Below are 14,877 nucleotides of genomic sequence, written 5' to 3'. Positions count from 1 at the left end.
CATGCACAAATCTCCCTTATAATGAAGGGTAATCCTGAAATTGAAAAGACATACACACGCACAAAGTCGTGAAGTCCGTGCCACCTCATAACACTCCTTTATTGGAAATTCGTATGTATGTTGTTGGAAGATACAAACTACCCCTAGGTGATAATTCTTTCTATCTTAAATGGTGCGTTGCCCTATTATCCTTGCTATGCATGATGGAGTTTATGGTTTTCAACCTTGTGAGTGACTATCATGAGATTGAAACTGTACTATGTTGTGTTTTTAGAGGATGAGTTTGGGAATGTTCTTGGATTCATCTAGGTATATACCCCTAGGATGCTATGACCTGCTGTTATACAAAGAAATCGTAGCTCCGGGGCTGCATCCCCATCCAAGGTTGTTGACAAGGGCAAGGCTAAAATGTCTCCTAAGGTGGGGGATAAAATGATGAGGCCTGTATCCCCATCCAAGGGCAATTGATGATTTCATTTGTGAAATGGTTTTTGATTATTCTTTGCGTTTATCATATCATTTTCTGGTATCTATGACTTTGCATTTTGGCCTTCCGATGCACGATGACTATCTGCCCTGCAAAAGGTTCTTATCGTCAACAACTCCTACCTTAAGCATCATGCCTTCAGTATCATGGTCATAGGACTCATTCATAGCCTATAGGCTTGATTTGCATGCCTCTGTAGTTTGCAGACTAGGCATGGGGCCGCTCCTCCTTGGGCATGCTAGATTTGATTCAGGATTCATGGGTACTCTGCGTCAAGAAATTGCAAATGCAGAGAGTCAAGTCCAGCACTTTACTGATGTTATGCAGCAGCGTTCTTTGCCCTTTATGAACAATTGGGATTTCAGGCTGCCTCCACTTTTTGACAGACAATGATCAACAGAAGGTGAGAAAATGGCAATTACGTTCTCTCTAGAAAGCCATGCAGGATTGAGGGTGCTCTTCTAAGGCTTTTTTCAAAAGCCTGCATACCTCTTGGCGGATGCACTTCATGCATTGGGTGCTCCGCCCGGATGGTTTGTGGACACAGAACAAGTGGCAGCTTGCTGTGTTAGTGCAACATCATTATGCTGATTTGCTTGCAGCTCCTCCCTCTTTACGTGTAAAGGTTCATGCCCAGGGAGTGTTTCTTCGAAATGTTTGACCGATTCTTTCCCTTTCGGTGGATTGTTTGATTCCTGAAAAAACATTAGATTGGTGGCCCATTACACTCATGCATGTTGTGTAGAAGTTGATTTCTAAAATGGTGATTTTACGTATCCCCAATTCCTTGTACTCTAGGTTGCATCTTGCCCAATCTGGGTTTTGGGTTTGTGCCTCGTAGACAGATCATGGATAACAATGCTTACATTGGAATCGAATATGCCAAATATACAGGCTAGTTTGTTGTGGATGTAATGGCTTGTTTGGGCTTTGGACACAAAATGCAAAATGTCGTTTACTGGCTGTATAAAGAAGGCACATGATGTTGCCTTTTATCCAATGCCCTCTCTTCTTCTTGGACCTTGGGTCGATCAGTCCGTCAACAAATGGCCTCTCTGTGCCTTGCTTTTTGCTATTGCCAGTGTTGATGCATATGGATGCGTTGGTCTCTCAGCAGTGTTTGCAAGGTATTGAATTCTCTGGAGCTGTACCTTTTGTGAGCCAGGCTTATGCAGATGAATCCTTTTTCTTAAAGAAGTCGGAGGCCAATGTTCGTCACAGTATGCATGCGCTTGATGTGTATGGTCTTGTAGTGGGGCTGAAGCTTTTGCCTTTGCATGAGTGTGATTGGCATCACCTTTTGTGGCTTGGCTTGATATTGCCCTCTAATCATGCAGTGTGCTATTTAGGCTATCCCATTGGATGGCATATTTCTTTACGACTAGAGACAATGGGTGTGTCAAAAGCTCTTTCATAATATTGATTATTGGAAAATGTCTACATGGCCACTTTATGTCCAGTCCGCCTTCGGATTGTGCAGTCCGTTCTGAGGGCATATGCGCAGTTTCATTTTTTGCTTATTCCTTGGGCTGCATCAGACATTGATAAATATGTATCTAATGTTATGGAGTGTCTTTGGTGCACCAAAACAGATTGTAAGGCACTCCGCCTTCTTAAATACAGTTATGTTTGTACGCCCAAGATGCATGGGGGCTTGAACATACTCAGTATTCACACTCATATGCTAGCTTGCAAGGCCACACTGTTGCTCACCTTTTTAGGGCCCTGGACAATGATGCTTTCTTGTCTAATAGGCTCTCTTCGCACAGAGGTCTTTGGCCTGCTATTTCATATGTTATTTTTGGGCATCTATACGGTCAGATTATGGGTGTCCCTTTTCTACCCGTTTGATTCGTGACTGGTAGCAGCTCCTGGCTCATCTCCTTTGGTTGGGTCGTCCTCTTGATCCTGGGAATACTAAGAGCATTCATTGGAGCAGAGTGTTTGATCCCCCTTTCGCTCAACCTTCAGCCTTGCAAAGCATTTTTTTTGCATCATTTGGGTATTTCAGATGTGGTGAGGATGATTGGGGCCGCACATTTTCTTTCCCTTAGGCCAGGAGACAATCTTTTTTCGGCATGCATCACTGGCCTATTTGGCGAACCATCACCAATCTCTTCAGCCTATACCCCGAGTATTTTCTACTGTTCCTCTGATGTATTGGAAGTTTGATTGGGAGCTTCTAGGCTACACCCCCTTTCTCCTTTGCAGATCTTTCTGCTAAAAAGGCCTAGTTTCTATCACTTCCATAGCCGTGGATTCACGAGCATGGCAGTCATTTTCTAGACAAGTCTCTTGCTTGGTGGAAGACTTAGTCTTAAACGCATATGGAACAACAAACTTCCTCTCAAGCAGTGGGTGTTTCTTGTGGCGATATTTGGTGGGAGCATTACCAGTGGACTCTTTGTTGGCTGCTAGGCATATTGCTTCCTTGGCTTGCCCTGCCCTACTGCTTGTGATCTTTTTTCCAGATTGGCAGGTTTTCTGCATGCCGTTTCTCCAGCATCTCATTTGGTGGCATTTCTGGTTTTTTGGGAGATATGCTTCTAGACCAAATTACGATCGGTTCTTTTTTTGGTGTCGTCACTGGCCTCTCTAGTCCTTATATCATGCCCGTAACATTCGTGTATGGGCATTCCTAGGTGGAGGTTTATGCTTTCTTTTGTTCCTCCTTGCATTAGTATTTGCAAGCTGCTCATTTCCTTGGAGATTTTCTCCTCAGCCAGCTGGAGATGTTTCATTAATGTTTTTAGTTTTTGAATAGTAGCTACTTCCTTTTTGGGGCAGCTATGAATGTACATTCCTTTCATAATGAAATAGTTTACTATAAAAGAGTGTTTTGTGTGTGTGTGTGTGTGTGTGTGTGTGAGAGAGAGAGAGAGAGAGAGAGAGAGAGAGAGATAAAATTTCTTTGTTATGACAGTTTGGCGATCGGAAAAGAAGGCGAGCTTACAATTGGTACCATTGATGATATTCAAAAGCTGCATATACGAACTGTTCCTTTGAATGAGCATGCTCGTCGTATCTGTCATCAAGAGTCATCAAGGACCTTTGCAATATGTACTGCCAAGTATCTGACAAATATGGAGGAAATGGAAACACATTATGTTCGGCTGTTAGATGACCAAACATTTGAAAATATTGCTTCATACCAGCTAGATACCTATGAAAATTGCTGCTCCATCATAAGTTGTTCATTCACAGATGACAACAATGTATACTATTGTGTGGGGACGGCATATGTCCTGCCAGAGGAGAATGAGCCCTCCAAGGTAAAACTGTTATAATAAACTCAAATCAAAAAATATTTTACACTTGGTCTTGTGGATTTATTGCCTAGCCTTGCCTGACCATCAACCATCAAACTTTCCATGATAGTATTTCACCTTCCGTGTGGATCCTTAGGGGTGGGTGGTCAATCAACTCCTGACCTTCAACCATACTTCCTACAATTCACTCAGTGCTCTTGAAAAATAAAATGGTAGGGATCGAAGTGAGGTAGGAAGTTATTGCCACCCCCCCTCTTCACCTTCTCTCTCTCTCTATATATATATGTATATGTATATGTATATGTATGTATGTATGTACACACACACACACACATATATATATGTGTGTGTGTGTGTGTGTACACATACATACATACATACATACATACATACACACACACACACACACACATATATATATATATATATATATATATATATATTATAGAGAGAGAGAGAGAGAGAGAGAGAGAGATGGAAAGTGTTTGCATGGGCGTGCATATGTGTATATGTAATGACACACACGTGTGTCCTCGCCCACCACATGTTTATGCATGCATGTATATCAAAGTCTCTTTCATTTGGTGGTGTGAATTGTGGGTGCCGGTGGCATACACGTGTCTCTGTGAAACCACGGTAAACAGTTTCGGGGCATGTCTTGAACAACTCATTTCAAAAGCTTTCCATTGCTGATGTTACAGGTCGTGTGTTCTGTTTCCTATCCTTCATACATTTGCTAACAACTATGCTGTGTGACTAGGGGCGTATACTGGTATTCCTTGTGGATGATGGGAAGTTACAGTTGATAGCTGAAAAAGAGACTAAAGGTGCAGTCTACAACTTGAATGCCTTCAATGGAAAACTTCTGGCAGGTGTCAATCACAAAATTCATCTATATAAATGGACACTCCGAGAGGACAGCACTCGGGAATTGCAATCAGAGTGTGGCCATCATGGTCATATTCTTGCTCTTTATGTGCAATCAAGGGGAGACTTCATAGTAGTTGGGGACCTCATGAAGTCCATTTCACTTTTGATTTACAAGGTTAGTAATCCTCATATGTACCATGTACTTTTACAATGGCAGACATCATAAGTTCCCCTTTATTGCTGATGTTAGTTATCCCGGCTTGATTTGTTTTCTTGCAAAATCTGATGCTTGAAGTACGTCAAGCAGACACTTTGAGAGCTCTCTTGACATCTAGTTTACTTCTGAAAGCTTATGTAGTTGTTTCTGTGTTTTCTTAGTGTGCATGTGTATTATTCAAATAGCATTTCCTAATTGATGAAGTGATGCATGTTTTGTTTCTTTCTTTGAATTTAGTCTATTTCTGATATTCAACAATGGAAGGTTGTCATTGGAAGACTCGTATCAGATTTATTCAGGATCTACAAGCACATTACTGACTGTGGTATTCTTATTCGACTTTAGCCTGAGGAGGGTGCTATTGAGGAACGAGCTCGGGATTACAATGCAAACTGGATGACTGCTGTAGAGATTTTAGATGACGACATCTACGTTGGTGCGGAGAATAGTTTTAATCTATTTACAGTGAGAAAGAACAGTGATGCTGCTACAGACGAAGAACGAGGCAGGCTCGAGGTTGTTGGTGAGTATCACCTAGGAGAGTTTGTGAATCGTTTTCGCCATGGCTCTCTTGTGATGCGTCTTCCAGACAGTGAAGCAAGCCAGATACCCACAGTTATATTTGGCACAGTAAACGGAGTTATAGGAGTAATTGCGTCTCTACCCCAGGAGCAGTATTTGTTCCTTCAGAAGCTTCAACAAAATCTGGTTAAAGTAATCAAAGGAGTTGGTGGACTTAGCCATGAACAATGGCGTTCGTTTAGCAATGAACGGAAAACTGTCGATGCGAGAAACTTCTTAGATGGGGATTTGATCGAGTCATTTCTAGATTTGAATAGGAATAGGATGGAGGAAATTGCTTCATTAATGGATGTGCCAGTTGAAGAACTCTGCAAGAGAGTTGAGGAATTGACCCGGTTACATTGAAAAGAGCCAGATGTTTTCCTTCGAGCAGTCCTGCTTAGGTGGCAAACCAATGGAAAGGTGAACTTATCAAGGAAAGGGCATGGAAGGGGATTCTAGACAATTACCTTGCCAATTCCTGATGGGTGCATTGGCCGTGTTTTCATAGGCAGCCAAGAGAGGAACTTGTGTTTGTCCCTCATTTCTCCCTTTCTTGGTGTCAAATCACTGTGGTGTTGGTACCTGTGGCAGTCTTTGTGACCGAGCTGTATAATGTGAGGCATTAGAATCGGTTTTTAAAATAAAATGATTATTTACGTGTATATTTACTGTATAAAGAATGGATGTTGCAATTATATTTGGTATCAAAATGAAGTTTGTTTTAAAAAATCAACTAGGCCACCTTATCTAACATGTATTTTTGACATTCTGATTGATTGAAGTCACTCAACCAAAATGCAAGTGGGCATGATAATGTTATCTTGGAGAATCTAGCATTGCAGAACTTTAACAGTGCATTATTTGATGGTATACCGGAAACTATTTAGTGTCTCAAAAGAGAAAGTATGAGAGTTTGCCAAGGAAAATAAGAACTATTTTATATCAATGAATGATACCATAATACAACTGTTGTCGAGGTTTGGATTCTTTTTGTCTACTCTCTAGCATACTATTAATCTTATGTGATTTTTGTAACTTGATTATTCTATTCATCAACCCAACAAGCTTATTGTTTCAATCATGTGGTTGGTTCCTAAATCAATGGGTTGGCTGGATAGGGATATCAAGCTTATTATTAGATGCATAATGTTTTCTTAGCTAGTACGCAGGGTCTTGACAGAATAAGTTCACGTGGGATCTTTGGAGCAAAGGTAAATAAAGCTGATATTCAAGAAGAGATTACGGAACCTAAAAGGAGGCGGGATAATGTGTTAAAATTCAAAATTGAGGGACCCCAAATGGATGGTAGAATGAGGAGGATTCATTTAGTGATAAGCCATGTCTAACATTGTTGGACAGCAGATGAGGATGACAAGCTTGATAACTCTGAGGATGATGGTGAAGCTTCAAGAGTTAGTATTAGCCATCGTAAAGGCCATGTCGTTATTATATTTGTCTCGCCAGATTTAAGACTCAAGATTCTTCGACAATTGTACAAGCTCAAAGAAACTAAACGGTGAGGGACTTGCAAGAGCTCAACTGAAGGATAAAGCAACGGAATTAGCCAAGGTTAAGGTTGCCAGGAAAGATGGAAAGTGGGCAGTGTACCGTCGAGGAATAGCACTCATTAAGGAATTCAAATCAAAACCAAGAGTCTCAGTCTTAAAATGGCGAACTGTCGATTATAAATATATGTTAGGATAGAATTTAGGTACTCTAAATAAATGGAGTTACTTTATGCACTCCTTGGGAGCTGCCATTTGTCCTCCCTAAGCTATTGTATTAGATGGTTTTTTCTATTGTCTATAGATCTTTGGTCTCCCATGGGCGTTAATAGACACACACACACACACACACACACACACACACACACACACTCTCTCTCTCTCTCTCTCTCTCTCTCTCTCTCTCTCTCTCCGTGCTGCCTCTCTGCTCGCCTTGGAGCTGCTCCTCGCCTAGTTGCCTCTCCTCTCCACGTCGCGCCAATTGCTGCTTCCCGCCTTGTTGCTCCTCTCCAAGCCGCGCCACACCTTGTTGCCTTGCCACGCTCCAGCTCCAGCTCCAGCTCCCCTCGGCCATGCTACGACCTTCCACCATGCCCCAGCTCCCCGCCTCTCTAGATTGCTCTGACTAGCTCGCCCAACCAGCCAGCTCGCTAGCACACTCTCCTCCCGTCTGCTCCTCTGTTGCTGTTGCTCGCACTGTTGTGTGCACCCCTCTCCACACGCTGTCGCGTTGCCCTCCACGCATCGTTCACCTGCTCTCTTCCTCGATCTCGCTTGCTGTCCCACCTCGACATTGTTGTTGCTGTTGCTACGCCACTGTCTGCCTTTGTTGCGCCTCAACCTGCAACGAAGGCGCATAGCACTTGGTTGTTGCTTCTACAAAACACCAAATGAAATGAAGAAATGGTAAAGGAGATGCAAAACAAATGGGTATGTGAGAAACGTAAAATGATGCATGACATTACCCGTGCTTTGGGTGAAAAAAACAACAATTTGACAAAAAAAATTGAGACATTGGAAGCCCATGTTGATGCCCTTTGAAATGAGAATGACATTAAAAGCAAGTGCTCATTGAGAAGAAGGGGAGTTTCGGCCACCTTTTAACGAGAGTTGAACACCATTAAAGAGCAAATGTAGCAACTCAGGAATGCAAAGGGGACGTCAGAGGAAGGGTACAAGATCATTGATATGCTGAAATCAGAGAATGAGCAACTCAAAAAGGAAATGGCAGCTTTGCAAACAACGGTACAAGGGAAACACACACAACAAATCACGAAGGGGACAATAGATATGCTTGCATGGAAAGATGTACTAAAGAAAGACAACACCAAAGAAAAGGAAGATCATTTTTGAAACAATTGAGGAAGAAAAATTACGGGACAGCAAGAGTCTAAATGTGTTGGTCAGAGGCCTAACAGTTGGTGATAACCCCATGGCAGACACCGAAATCCTCTTTAACAAAATGGGAATAAACCTCACTTGTGAATCATGAGGCCTTTGGTGGTAAAGCAGCGAACAGCCACAGATAGATCCACCGTTATGAGTACACGGGTAGCATTGAAGGGGACCAGGATCTTTCTAGATGAGGATCTCACACTCCTAAAATAGGAGCACAAAAGGGAAGGGATGGTATGTGTGATGGTTGCAAGGCAAGAGGGGAAATGGGCAGTTTACAGATATGGTAGGGTGATCATTCGTGAGAGGGTAGAAAAAGAAGCACGAGATGCACCAGGAGGAAAAGGGGACAGCAGCAAATGGTGGTGTCTGAACGATGTGGCAAGAATGCAAAACAAATTGAGGATGGCAGTGTGGAATTGTAATGGCACCCTATGGTTCGACCCAGGGGGGTTCTTGGAGACATACCATAACAGAGATGTGATCTTCTATACTGAAACACATGAAAGCCTAGAGAGAGGGCTACCCACAGTGACAGGATACACATGGGAGTCTGACCACAGGAGGGAATTGAGGAGGGATAGTGGGGTACGGGGATCCGAAGGGGTGGCTGTCCTTTTCAGATCACATCTGAGGCCACTCACTATGGTACGAAAGGAGGAGCATGCATGTGGATTCACATCCAGTTACTAGACACACAACCAACCTTCATTGCAGTATGCTATTTTTCCCCATAAACATCATCCTATGCACGAGAGGTCACCACTGATGGGCACAGCCCATATGAGACTATTCATGATGATATCACAGAGTTCTCCAGACATGGGGACACTCTCCTCCTTGGTGACTTCAATGCACGAACTGGGAATAGACAGGTGGGCCTATTAGATTTCGATGAGGATTCTCTCATAGTATCGGAGATGGATGCAGCAGAGCTGGGGATCATGAGGCAGTCGATAGATGCAGAAGCACCAGTGACATCATATGGGAGACATTTACTGGAGCTGAGAGCCATACATTCTTTGATCATATATAGTGGTCTTCGTAGATGGCCATCATCTGGTGGCCTCACCTGTTTCCCACATGAAGGGGGAAGTAGCACGGTAGACTACCTGCTCAGCCCACTAGCATTGGCCCCACGGATACATGATTTTATGGTGCCACCTCCTCCACTTGGAGCTGACCACTCATATCTCACTTTTTGCATATCGGTCGTCACGCCGGCCATGAGGAGGGCCCCTCCACCACCCGCTCGTGTCCAAATTCATTTTGACTGTGCTCTTGATTCGGTGTACATGAGCCACCTGGCTTCCGAGCTTCCAGTACTACTTGGGGATGGGATGGACCTCGCACATGCATCAGACACTCCATCGATGATACAGGATGTTGCCGCCAGATCCTTTCCCACGACACGATCTGCACATGTTCCAGATGGGAAGATGCCCCAAAATCCATGGTTTGATGATGAGTGCAGAGAGATCACAGCCCACCTACACGTGAGATAGCATTGGGACATTTGAATTCGCCAGAGGCACATTGGATATCACACCGAGTGACACGGCGTAAGAAGCGGGCTTTCCTCATGCGTAGGATGGATGAGGTGATCACTTCTTTTCACGGAGGAGATCCTACCATTGGATGGGGACTCCTATCAAAAGGGAAGTCACCCATTCCCATCACAGATCCCACAGTCTGGCACACATATGCATGCTCCCTATATGATGTCCTAGGTCAGGTGCCACTTGATATGTCCTCTATGCCCAGGCCCAACACATGCCATTTGTTTACTCCGCAGAGTGTACGAGCTGCCCTTCTCCAGCTTCATAACCGACAATCACCGGATCATGAGGGACTATGCACTGAGCATTTTGCGCATGGGCAAGAGATCCTGACCCCGATATTAGCACAGATGTTCAATCATGCTGCATGCCATGGCTTCCCACCTACCTGGAGCACTACCACCATAGTATCGATACACAAGGCAGTCGATCCCATGCACACTGGGAACTACCATACTCTTATGATTGGCCATACTTTGGCTAAGATATATGAGTCGGTACTAGAGAGGGAGATCAACAATCACACATAGGGCCACGGACAGCAGGCACTTGGGCAGGTAGGATTTTGGAGACAACACTCCACCTTGGATCACATTTTCACTCTGAGGGCTATTATTGAGGAGGCGAAGTCGAAGCATCAGAAAGTCTACATTTGCTTCGTAGACTTTCGTAAGGCATTTGACACTGTCCCACGCTCTCGACTAATCAGGAGATTACAGGAACTATAGCTCCTAGCCATCATGATTTGGGGGGGCATGAGTTTATATGAGTCTGTCAGAGGGAGGATACGCGCCCCAGGAGGATTATCAGATTGGATTGAGAGCACCATCGGAGTAAAGCAAGGCTGCTCCTTGTCACCAACTCTCTTCGGGCTCTATATCGACGAGATCACTTCTTTCGTCGATCGATTAGGCGGAAAGGGTTCACTCCTAGCTGACATGATGGTGTAGATATTGTTGTATGCTGATGACATAGTCCTCATATCATCCTCCGTAGAGGGATTGCAGAAACATCTAGAGGCTTTAAAGATGTTTTGCAAAGAGAGAGACTTGACAGTTAACCTTGGGAAGACTAAGGTTATGATCTTCAACACCTTGCCAGCGATAGTATCCCATCACCATAGTTTCACATACTGGGGCGAGCCTGTGGAGATAGTGCAGTCCTACACATATTTGGGGATAGTGTTCACTGGACCAGGTTTCATGATGATCCATGCAGGTACGACACGACTCACATGAGGACAGGGTGCTTTGGCCCGACTATAGAGACGATGCTTCCAGGCACACTTCCAATCCCCGCGACGAAGGGCTGGCTCTTTGACACACTGGTGAGACTGACTGCCATGTACGCAACACCTTTCTAGGGGAGTGACATTTCAGCGACGGAATGGAAGAGATTTGAGAGATTACAGGTGACCATGATATCCAGGATGATTCGGAGTAAACCCTCAATCCCTCATCAGATTATACAGGCAGAGTTTGCCATGACGCCCCTCCAGGTTGATGCCATCTTTCAGACGGTGGCATTTCTCCACAGAGTTTGGTCCTTACCCCAGTGGAGACTACCGAGACTAGTATTAGAGTCTTCCAGGCGACAAGCGGAGAGCGACAAGCGGAGAGTGGTGTCGATACAGTATGGTATGCATGGGTATCCACATGGTTTGGTAGCCATGGCATTCAGATGGATAGACTTCCTCCTTTTCAGTACAGCCTTGACGCACCACCCGAGATGATCCCATGAGATGAGATCAATCGTATCATACGGTTGGACCTCCTCCAGCTCCATACATCTAGGGCTTGGGGGAGAGAGGAGCTCTCCACCAAGATCCAGTTCTATCGTGATCACTTCCTAAGGATCTCAGAGCACGGTCTTGTCATCAGACCTCAATATCTTGAGGACAGAAGAGTTTCACATGCACTGAGGATCGCCATTGGTCAGCTATGAGTCTCATCACATCAGCTATGGATTGAGGTAGGGAGAGCTACAGGCATACCCAGAGAGCAGAGGACTTGAACACTATGCCAGATGGGGGAGATCGAGACAGATGAACACTTTCTATGTGTTTGTCCAGTTTACTATGAGATTCGAGGATGATACCATTGCCTCTTTCAGGAGGGACAGGGTTTTGGCCCACTCACACGATTGATACATTTTCACGATCAGGTCTGTGTTGGGCTCTGCCTGCTTGAGATGTGCCAATAGAGAGACACACTGATGCGACAGGCCAAAGAGCAGCATGGGCCAATGCCACAGGTCATCATCGACAGATTACAAACTTGTGTCACATATTTCTATGCATTTGAGTCAGCTGCGAGCGTAGCCGAGGGAGAGGAGCTTGATGAGATGAGAGCATCATGGATCAATGGTAGGGGTGCACGAGGGACACACACTCCTCCACGTGCAATGCGGAGAGGGCCCAGAGCATGCACGATCGAGGTCCGGTCTATCTCATCCCTTCTCAGAGGCAACCGCTAGAGAGGAGGCATCACCCTTGACGTAGCACACCGGATCCAGAGATCAAGGAGACCACACCCTCCCCCACATCGTGAGACAGCTCGACAGACAGTTACGAGAGCTTCTCACATCTCATCAGAGTGCCACCAGGTTACTTGGATATATGGAACCTGAGCATGTACTAGGAGTGCTAGCCCTGAGCGCCTGACACACTCCTGTTACTCTGCTACTCTAGTATTTTGTTCACTAATTGAGCATGTTAGTGTTTTAGTCGAGCTATCAAACGCACGATCTCTCTCATAGCAGTGTGTTATTTTACCCCAGATACTTCATCCTATGCACGTGAGGTCACCACAGAAGGGCACAACTCGTATGAGTCGATTCAAGATGATATCATTGAATTCTCTAGGCAGGGGGACATCCTCCTTTTTGGTGACTTCAATGCACGCACAGGGAACAGGCAGGTGGGCCTATTGGACTTTGCATCGGATTCCCTCATAGTACCAGAACTAGATGGAGCTGAGCTCGAGATAGTGAGACATCTTGCAGATGCACATTTTTGGTCAAGGTCACTTATCTTTGAAGCCATATCTTCCTCACATTTGGACTTCTTTTGGAAGGAAATGTATCCATCTTGAAGGTGTTGTTGGACCATAGAATGCCCCTTCTAAATTCATTGAGCTCTTGATGAACTATAGCTTTATGCTTTTTTGAAGACATTATGTACTTCAAAAGGGATTGGGACTCTATGGGAAAAGAGAAAGAGGGAGTAGTATGTGTAGGAAATGGTAATACTAAGGAATGTAGAGCCTCTCTTCCAAAACTAAAATCGGATGCCAATGATGTACACACTGACTAAAAAATTTATTTGTATATGCTCTCAAATAACTAGGATAGACCACAAATGCAAATCTATTACTCAAGAAAAGGAAATGAATGGAAGAAACCCTCAACAAAAGCTACAAGTCCATAATGGGTACCAAGCCAGCTCAAGGAAGAAAAGTGTATACACAAAAATGACTCATCTAATGTGGTAGGATCTTGAATTCCTTTTTGAAGCCCTCTATTAGAGTCAGGGATCATTTATATCTCTTCAAGGTGGGTAGGAACCCCCGCTCAAGCTACTACCATGCCGGCTTGAGCGGGGGTTCCTACCCACCTTGAAGAGATAGATGGTAGTAGCTTGAGCAAGGGTTCCTACCATCTATCTCTTCAAGGTGGGTAGGAACCCCCGCTCAAGCCGGCATGTCCCATAAAGACATGTACACCTTTGGAATTTGTAGGAGGAGGCAATTCCATGATCCCTCCAATGAGGATGTAGAGTGGAAGACAAGCTAGAATTCCATAATGGGTAGCAAGCCAGCTTAAGGGAGAGGAGTGTATATACAAAAATGAATCATGTAGTGTACTAGGATCTTGACTTTCTTTTTGAACCCCTCTACTAGAGTGAGGGATCATTGATAACTCTACAAGGTGGGCAAGAAACCCCTTCCAAGCTACCATGATTTGTCTCACCAACCCCTAAAATCTAATAGTCAATGTCTGGTGAATATCTAAAGATTCCCTTTGCATCTACAAGATCCCTCGAATGAGGATGTAGAGTGAAAGTCAAGCTTCATTTCATCAAAGGAGGTAATCTCAGTTGATGTTAAGATTTCAAGGTAGGGATCTTGTAGTTAGGGTAGGTGTGTGGAACATCCCGCAATCAAGGGGATAAGTCCCAAAAATGGGAAAGTCTACAATGTTAGGTAGTTGAGGTAAATTGTGGGATTGCTCTTAGATTCCACTTCATCAAGTCATGGAGCACCTTTTATTGGCGTGACCTAAATCATCATGATGGTTACATGGTAAAGCATGTATTACAATGGGGTCCATTAAAGAATGTTCAGCTAAGTGATCAAGCCTTTTAACTTGGATAGTGTATTATAGTTGGTTTGATGTGAATCATCATGATGGCCATGTGGTAAAGCCTCCATTATAATATTTAGCTAGATGACCAAGCCTTCTTTCTAACTTGGATTGTTGACATTATTTTTCCCTCACTCTTTGTTGACCCATATACTTGGTGCCCGCTGAAAGTAGCAGTGCTAGTATATGGTGAAGATGCCCTCTCTTGCACTCCTTAAAATGATTGGTGCACACACCTACTCGATGCAAGGGTTGAATGTCAAGAATGGTGGGGAGGGGGTTTGGTTACGTGGGAAAAACTGTATGGAAATGAGTGAAAGAGTAAAATGGAACAACAAGCAAAGCGATATAGATATACATACATCCATCCATACATACATACATACATGTATGCATACATACATACATACATACATACATACATATGTACATACATGCATGCATACATACATACATATAAGCTAAGCACAACTTTGTATTACATCAACAAAGGGCCTTGGCTTGTTACTACCAACTTGAGCTGCAAGATAGCATGCATGCAACAACCAGTGCAAGTGCTACGTCAACTTAAGACACAAACCTCTATCCAAGCAACATGATTGAATTTGCAACAATTGAGCAAAAGGGTGAGATATAGAGTGAGTTTGGG

At 44.0% G+C, this 14,877-nt stretch overlaps 1 protein-coding gene across 1 annotated transcript in view; it reads left to right on the top strand.

Annotated features, from left to right (window-relative positions):
- LOC147903224 (DNA damage-binding protein 1a-like) overlaps positions 1 to 6,139 on the top strand; it is a 68,871-nt gene extending 62,732 nt beyond the window's left edge. Inside the window, exons 17-19 of the mRNA XM_087372995.1 lie at positions 3,411 to 3,759; positions 4,517 to 4,801; positions 5,189 to 6,139. Of these exons, the coding sequence (XP_087229121.1) occupies positions 3,411 to 3,759; positions 4,517 to 4,801; positions 5,189 to 5,770 (1,216 nt within the window). The 3' untranslated portion in view covers positions 5,771 to 6,139. The remainder of the gene's footprint in view (positions 1 to 3,410; positions 3,760 to 4,516; positions 4,802 to 5,188) is intronic.
- Positions 6,140 to 14,877: the final 8,738 nt, after the last annotated feature.

The sequence above is a fragment of the Dipteris shenzhenensis genome, chromosome 3, assembly GCF_047967505.1.
Source record: "Dipteris shenzhenensis isolate YYH24624 ecotype China chromosome 3, Dip_SZ_1.0, whole genome shotgun sequence".
Taxonomy (NCBI): domain Eukaryota; kingdom Viridiplantae; phylum Streptophyta; class Polypodiopsida; order Gleicheniales; family Dipteridaceae; genus Dipteris; species Dipteris shenzhenensis.
This window is presented reverse-complemented; position numbering and strand designations above follow the sequence as displayed.